The sequence below is a fragment of the Taudactylus pleione genome, unplaced genomic scaffold (assembly GCF_031769625.1).
Source record: "Taudactylus pleione unplaced genomic scaffold, aTauple2 ptg000738l, whole genome shotgun sequence".
In the NCBI taxonomy this organism is placed as follows: Eukaryota; Metazoa; Chordata; class Amphibia; order Anura; family Myobatrachidae; genus Taudactylus; species Taudactylus pleione.
Window position 1 is genome coordinate 272,978 of NW_028285140.1, and position 9,693 is coordinate 282,670.

Below are 9,693 nucleotides of genomic sequence, written 5' to 3' on the forward strand. Positions count from 1 at the left end.
ATTATATAATGATACATGATATATCATGATACATATATTATATAATAATACATGATATATCATGATACACAAATACCACAGACATAAAACAGTTACCAGCTATGGAAGGACAGGATAGTGAGTACATGGTGAAGTGTACGGATGTCATAGAAAGAGTGGACGGAGACCCCCTCAGTGCATATTTGCAGCAATATACAACCTTCTTCCCTCTGCCTTCGTTCTTCCTCCTCCTTCTGTAGCCTCAGTTTGTCGGCCTTGCTGAGCTTCCCCTTCTTCCGAGACGTAGCAGATGTTCCTTTGGATGACTGAATAAAGAACCCAGCATTATTGCACATTCCCCAATAATAACTGTACTTGTAAAGTCCGCTGTTAGTACATAGGCTACATTTCAGGAACAGATATACAATTCCCTGGGCCGTGTTACACGGTCAGTACTGACCCCCAGCTGTAACTAAGAGCTGTTTTTATAACGTAAACAAATCCAATGGATTTTAAGCTTTTTATACAGGTCAACGAGGCAAAAGTGGGCCAAAAACAGCATCAGATATAATATTACAGCCCATATCTCGCACCTACAGACATAATTTTACACCTCAGAAATATTACTTCTCATACCTAATAGCCCCAGACATAATATTACACCTTACTGACCTAATATCCCTCAGACATAATAATATTATACCTCAGACATAATATTACATCTCATACCCCCAGACATAATATTACAGCCCATATCTCACACGTACAGACATAATACTACACCTCATACCCCCAGACATAATACTACACCTCATACCCCCAGACATAATATTACAGCCCATATCTCACACGTACAGACATAATATTACACCTCATACCCCCAGACATAATATTACAGCCCATATCTCACACGTACAGACATACAGACATAATACTACACCTCATACCCCCAGACATAATACTACACCTCATACCCCCAGACATAATACTACACCTCATACCCCCAGACATAATATTACAGCCCATATCTCACACGTACAGACATAATATTACACCTCATACCTCCAGACATAATATTACACCTCATACCCCCAGACATAATATTACAGCCCATATCTCACACGTACAGACATACAGACATAATACTACACCTCATACCCCCAGACATAATACTACACCTCATACCCCCAGACATAATACTACACCTCATACCCCCAGACATAATATTACAGCCCATATCTCACACGTACAGACATGCAGACATAATACTACACCTCATACCCCCAGACATAATGTTACAGCCCATATCTCACACGTACAGACATAATATTACACCTCATACCCCCAGACATAATATTACAGCCCATATCTCACACGTACAGACATACAGACATAATACTACACCTCATACCCCCAGACATAATATTACAGCCCATATCTCACACGTACAGACATGCAGACATAATACTACACCTCATACCCCCAGACATAATAATATTACAGCCCATATCTCACACGTACAGACATAATATTACACCTCATACCTCCAGACATATTACACCTCATACCCCCAGACATAATATTACAGCCCATATCTCACACGTACAGACATAATATTACACCTCATACCCCCAGACATAATACTACATCTCATACTCCCCAGACATAATACTACACCTCATACCCCCAGACATAATACTACACCTCATACACCCAGACATAATACTACACCTCATACCTCCATACATAATATTACACCTCATACCCCCAGACATAATATTACAGCCCATATCTCACACCTACAGACATAATATTACAGCCCATATCTCACACATACAGACATAATACTACACCTCATACCCCCAGACATAATATTACAGCCCATATCTCACACCTACAGACATAATATTACACCTCATACCCCCAGACATAATATTACACCTCATACCCCCAGACATAATATTACAGCCCATATCTCACACGTACAGACATAATATTACACCTCATACCCCCAGACATAATATTACAGCCCATATCTCACACGTACAGACATAATATTACACCTCATACCCCCAGACATAATATTACACCTCATACCCCCAGACATAATATTACAGCCCATATCTCACACGTACAGACATAATATTACACCTCATACCCCCAGACATAATATTACACCTCATACCCCCTGACATAATATTACACCTCATACCCCCAGACATAATACTACACCTCATACCCCCAGACATAATACTACACCTCATACCCCCAGACATAATATTACACCTCATACCCCCAGACATAATACTACACCTCATACCCCCAGACATAATACTACACCTCATACCCCCAGACATAATATTACACCTCATACCCCCAGACATAATATTACACCTCATACCCCCAGACATAATATTACACCTCATACCCCCAGACATAATATTACACCTCATACCCCCAGACATAATACTACACCTCATACCCCCAGACATAATATTACACCTCATACCCCCAGACATAATATTACACCTCATACCCCCAGACATAATACTACACCTCATACCCCCAGACATAATATTACAGCCCATATCTCACACGTACAGACATAATACTACACCTCATACCCCCAGACATAATACTACACCTCATACCCCCAGACATAATATTACACCTCATACCCCCAGACATAATACTACACCTCATACCCCCAGACATAATATTACACCTCATACCCCCAGACATAATATTACACCTCATACCCCCAGACATAATATTACACCTCATACCCCCAGACATAATATTACACCTCATACCCCCAGACATAATACTACACCTCATACCCCCAGACATAATATTACACCTCATACCCCCAGACATAATACTACACCTCATACCCCCAGACATAATACTACACCTCATACCCCCAGACATAATACTACACCTCATACCCCCAGACATAATATTACACCTCATACCCCCAGACATAATACTACACCTCATACCTCCATACATAATACTACACCTCATACCCCCAGACATAATACTACACCTCATACCCCCAGACATAATATTACACCTCATACCCCCAGACATAATACTACACCTCATACCCCCAGACATAATACTACACCTCATACCCCCAGACATAATATTACATCTCAACATTCAGCCCCTCTCACCATTCTCCAAGTTACTGTTGTCACTGCAGCTCTGCGTCCCCGTTACCATAGAAACCGCGGCGCATGGGTGACGTCACCAGAGAGCGCCGCAATGTTCCCGGAAGTTCGCTGATGACAGACGGGGAAGAGCTGATTCGACGTCAGGAGGACTCAGAGGACACTTACTGAATATATATATAGCGGGGCCGGGGGTAAGTCACCTATACTGCCCCCTCCTGTACACTATATATTATATACATCACCCCCATACTGCCCCCTCCTGTACACTATATATTATATACATCACCCCCATACTGCCCCCTCCTGTACACTATATATTATATACATCACCCGCATACTGCCCCCTCCTGTACACTATATATTATATACATCACCCCCACACTGCCCCCTCCTGTACACTATATATTATATACATCACCCCCACACTGCCCCCTCCTATACACTATATATTATATACATCACCCCCATACTGCCCCCTCCTGTACACTATATATTATATACATCACCCCCACACTGCCCCCTCCTGTACACTATATATTATATACATCACCCCCATACTGCCCCCTCCTATACACTATATATTATATACATCACCCCCATACTGCCCCCTCCTATACACTATATATTATATACATCACCCGCATACTGCCCCCTCCTGTACACTATATATTATATACATCACCCGCATACTGCCCCCTCCTGTACACTATATATTATATACATCACCCCCATACTGCCCCCTCCTGTACACTATATATTATATACATCACCCCCACACTGCCCCCTCCTGTACACTATATATTATATACATCACCCCCATACTGCCCCCTCCTATACACTATATATTATATACATCACCCCCATACTGCCCCCTCCTATACACTATATATTATATACATCACCCGCATACTGCCCCCTCCTGTACACTATATATTATATACATCACCCCCATACTGCCCCCTCCTGTACACTATATATTATATACATCACCCCCATACTGCCCCCTCCTGTACACTATATATTATATACATCACCCCCACACTGCCCCCTCCTGTACACTATATATTATATACATCACCCCCATACTGCCCCCTCCTATACACTATATATTATATACATCACCCCCATACTGCCCCCTCCTATACACTATATATTATATACATCACCCCCATACTGCCCCCTCCTGTACACTATATATTATATACATCACCCCCATACTGCCCCCTCCTGTACACTATATATTATATACATCACCCCCATACTGATACTGCCCCCTCCTATACACTATATATTATATACTTCACCCCCATACTGCCCCCTCTTGTACACTATATATTATATACATCACCCCCATACTGCCCCCTCCTATACACTATATATTATATACTTCACCCCCACACTGCCCCCTCCTGTACACTATATATTATATACATCACCCCCATACTGCCCCCTCCTGTACACTATATATTATATACATCACCCGCATACTGCCCCCTCCTGTACACTATATATTATATACATCACCCGCATACTGCCCCCTCCTGTACACTATATATTATATACATCACCCGCATACTGCCCCCTCCTGTACACTATATATTATATACATCACCCCCATACTGCCCCCTCCTGTACACTATATATTATATACATCACCCCCATACTGCCCCCTCCTGTACACTATATATTATATACATCACCCCCATACTGATACTGCCCCCTCCTATACACTATATATTATATACTTCACCCCCATACTGCCCCCTCTTGTACACTATATATTATATACATCACCCCCATACTGCCCCCTCCTATACACTATATATTATATACTTCACCCCCACACTGCCCCCTCCTGTACACTATATATTATATACATCACCCCCATACTGCCCCCTCCTGTACACTATATATTATATACACCCCCCACACTGCCCCCTCTGTACACTATATATTATATACATCACCCCCATACTGCCCCCTCCTGTACACTATATATTATATACATCACCCCCCACACTGCCCCCTCTGTACACTATATATTATATACATCACCCCCATACTGCCCCCTCCTGTACACTATATGTTATATACATCACCCCCACACTGCCCCCTCCTGTACACTATATATAATATACATCACCCCCATACTGCCCCCTCCTGTACACTATATGTTATATACATCACCCCCACACTGCCCCCTCCTGTACACTATATATTATATACATCACCACCATACTGCCCCCTCCTGTACACTATATATTATATACATCACCACCATACTGCCCCCTCCTGTACACTATATATTATATACATCACCCCCATACTGCCCCCTCCTGTACACTATATATTTTATATATTACCCCCATACTGCCCCCTCCTGTACACTGTATATAATATACATCACCCCCATACTGACACTCCTGTACACTATATATAATATACATCACCCCTATACTGACCCTCCTGTACACTATATATTATATACATCACCCCCATTCTGACCCTAATGTACACTATATATTATATACATCACCTCCACACTGCCTCCTCCTGTACACTATATATAATATACATCACCCCCATACTGCCCCCTCCTGTACACTATATATTATATACATCACCCCCATACTGCCCCCTCCTATACACTATATATTATATACTTCACCCCCATACTGCCCCCTCTTGTACACTATATATTATATACATCACCACCATACTGCCCCCTCCTATACACTATATATTATATACTTCACCCCCACACTGCCCCCTCCTGTACACTATATATTATATACATCACCCCCATACTGCCCCCTCCTGTACACTATATATTATATACATCACCCCCCACACTGCCCCCTCTGTACACTATATATTATATACATCACCCCCATACTGCCCCCTCCTGTACACTATATATTATATACATCACCCCCCACACTGCCCCCTCTGTACACTATATATTATATACATCACCCCCATACTGCCCCCTCCTGTACACTATATGTTATATACATCACCCCCACACTGCCCCCTCCTGTACACTATATATAATATACATCACCCCCATACTGCCCCCTCCTGTACACTATATGTTATATACATCACCCCCACACTGCCCCCTCCTGTACACTATATATTATATACATCACCACCATACTGCCCCCTCCTGTACACTATATATTATATACATCACCACCATACTGCCCCCTCCTGTACACTATATATTATATACATCACCCCCATACTGCCCCCTCCTGTACACTATATATTTTATATATTACCCCCATACTGCCCCCTCCTGTACACTGTATATAATATACATCACCCCCATACTGACACTCCTGTACACTATATATAATATACATCACCCCTATACTGACCCTCCTGTACACTATATATTATATACATCACCCCCATTCTGACCCTAATGTACACTATATATTATATACATCACCTCCACACTGCCTCCTCCTGTACACTATATATAATATACATCACCCCCATACTGCCCCCTCCTATACAATATAATATACGTCACCCCCTCCTGTACACTATATATTATATACATCATCCCCCACACTGCCTCCTCCTGTACCCTATATATTATATACATCACCGCCATACTGCCCCCTCCTGTACACTATATATTATATACATCACCCCCACACTGCCCCCTCCTGTACATTATATATTATATACATCACCCCCATACTGCCCCCTCCTGTACACTATATATAATATACATCACCCCCATACTGCCCCCTCCTGTACACTATATATAATATACATCACCCCCATACTGCCCCCTCCTGTACACTATATATAATATACATCACCCCCATACTGATACTGCCCTGTCCCCTCCTGTAGATATAAAATATATATCACCCACATACTGACACTGCCCCATCCTGTACACTATATATAATATACATCACCCCCATACTGCCCCCTCCAGTACACTATATATTATATATATCACCCACATACTGACACTGCCCCATCCTGTATATCTATATATATCACCAGCATACTACCACTACCCTGTACATGTATATTTCACCTTTTGTATTGATATAGAATATATAAATAGGAGTCATGTCTATGTACCGTATGGGACAGTAAGTTGTACATGCTTCTCTGTGTAATGACAGCCGCCAGCCAGATGACGAGCTGACGGGAGCTCCTGTCCTCTGTATTGGAAATGGCGAGTCCCCTGCGCAGGGAAGTGGTGACGCTGTATAAGAATGTAAGTTTCTCAGACCTACAGCACAAATAATGGCTTTCAGTCCTGTCTGACACACTCACCTTTCCTCTGAAGCTGCTGTTCCTGGGACGCGAATACCCAAAAGGCGAGATTTACTTCAAAGAGCGTCTAAAAAGAGCCTTTCTGAAAAACCGCGATGTGACCGACCCGGAAAAGATCAGAGAACTCATCGCCCGTGGCGAGTTTGTCATTAAGGAGCTGGAAGCGTTGTACTACCTGAAAAAGTACCGGGCTATGAAACAGCGTTACTATGAGGAGAGTCCAGGTTCCCAGCACGGCCTGTAATCAGGGGCCCTCGTTATCACATAATACAGCCTCACACAGCCATCAGCAGGCGGATAGAAATCCAAAATCCGAATGGGAAATGGTGAATTGATAATCTGGGAACGTGATCAAAGAATCATTTATATTTGTAACTAAAAATAAATGTTTTGATTTATTTGTTAATTAAAATCCCCGGATATATTTTTCTTCATGTGTGATAAACCTGAGAGTAACTCAACAGCCATAAAACATACAGGATCTCAACACACACACACACACACATAAAACATTCAGATCTCATCCCCCCACACACAAAACATTCAGATCTCATCCCCCCCCCCACACACACACACAAAACATACAGATCTCACCCCCCACACACACAAAACATACAGAATATCATCCCCACACACACACACACACAAAACATACAGATCTCACCCCCCCACACACAAAACATACAGAATATCATCCCCCCCACACACATAAAATATACAGATCTCTTCCCCCCACAAACAAAACATACACATCTCATCCCACCACACACACAACATTCAGATCTCACCCCCACACACACACAAAACATACAGATCTCATCCCCCCTGCATACAAAACATACAGATCTCATCCCCCCTGCATACAAAACATACAGATCTCATCCCCCCTGCATACAAAACATACAGATCTCATCCCCCCACACACAAAACATACAGATCTCATCCCCCCCACACACAAAACATACAGATCTCATCCCCCCCACACACAAAACATACAGATCTCATCCCCCCCCACACACAAAACATTCAGATCTCATCCCCCCCACACAAAACATACAGCTCTCATCCCCCCCCACACACAAAACATTCAGATCTCATCCCCCCCACACACAAAACATACAGATCTCATCCCCCCACACACAAAACATTCAGATCTCATCCCCCCCACACACAAAACATCCAGATCTCATCCCCCCACACACATAAAACATACAGATCTCATCCCCCCCCACACACACACACACACACACACACACACACACACAAAACATACAGATCTCATCCCCCCCCCCACACACACACACAAAACATACAGATCTCATCCCCCCCCACACACACATACAACAAATCCCTTGGGGCTTATACTGCGCAGTGCATGTATGGTTTTCATCTAATGTTTCTGGTATCGCCTCTATATATTCAGATATAGACTATGACAGTAAATGATACTGCTCAGTGTTACCCTGAAGCTCCTTCCACATATTTAGGACAGATGGGTACTCGTGCAGGTCAAAAGGATGAATCTGTAGTTATTTAAATATGAATCCACCTAAAGGATTTCTGCAAACCCACCAGTCACTGTACTGTGTTACAGGGCGGCCTGCTGCAGGGAATGGCAGAGTCCTTCAGTATAGTATAACACCTTTATTTCATGATCTTTATTTAGCCCAGTAATAAACAGCCTATAACTTATATTAAGGCTGCATTACCATCTAGGAAAATATATTCATATAATGGACCTGATCCGTGCCACAACACCAGGCGGTGGTACAACCAATCAAGTTTGAGTGGGGGGATGGTGGTTGGGGGTGATAGGGAGGACCAATCGCATCTCCCGCTCACATTCACCCCATCCAGTTTTACCCCTGGGGCAGTGAGATAGATGAAGCCAATTACCCTTACCACTATGTCTTTGAACCGTGGATTAAAACCCAGGCTAACATGGGGAGACGATACAAGGTCCACACGGCATCCTGGGCCAGGGTCATTTATTTCCGGTAATGGAAAAACAAGAGAGATTGTAAGAACTTACCTTTGTTATCTCTGTTTCTACGAAGTCCACAGGGTTGACCTTGGGGTATAGCTGGATCTGGATCCACGGGCACCACGCAGTTACAGCTTTCACTGCTCCCAGGATGCACTTGGGTCCGTCCTCCTCTATATCCCACCCCGAGCCACAGGCACCTCAGTTGGTAAGCAGCCAAGGCCGGAGGAGGAGACTAAA

The 9,693-nt window shown here is 43.0% G+C and overlaps 2 protein-coding genes across 2 annotated transcripts in view; one reads left to right on the top strand and one right to left on the bottom strand.

The window, feature by feature from the left end:
* The window catches only part of DNAI7 (dynein axonemal intermediate chain 7), a 44,156-nt gene extending 40,925 nt beyond the window's left edge, over nucleotides 1-3,231 (bottom strand). The window contains exons 1-2 of the mRNA XM_088457098.1: nucleotides 3,159-3,231; nucleotides 200-305 (exon numbers count right to left, since the gene is read on the bottom strand). Coding sequence (XP_088313224.1) covers nucleotides 200-305; nucleotides 3,159-3,161 — 109 coding nt within the window. The 5' untranslated portion in view covers nucleotides 3,162-3,231. The remainder of the gene's footprint in view (nucleotides 1-199; nucleotides 306-3,158) is intronic.
* An 11-nt stretch (nucleotides 3,232-3,242) lies between these two features.
* On the top strand, nucleotides 3,243-7,881 carry ETFRF1 (electron transfer flavoprotein regulatory factor 1). The gene is made up of 3 exons (XM_088457099.1): nucleotides 3,243-3,349; nucleotides 7,316-7,410; nucleotides 7,483-7,881. The coding sequence occupies exons 2-3, from the start codon at nucleotides 7,366-7,368 to the stop codon at nucleotides 7,711-7,713; spliced, it is 276 nt and encodes a 91-aa protein (XP_088313225.1). The 5' UTR covers nucleotides 3,243-3,349; nucleotides 7,316-7,365; the 3' UTR covers nucleotides 7,714-7,881.
* Nucleotides 7,882-9,693: the final 1,812 nt, after the last annotated feature.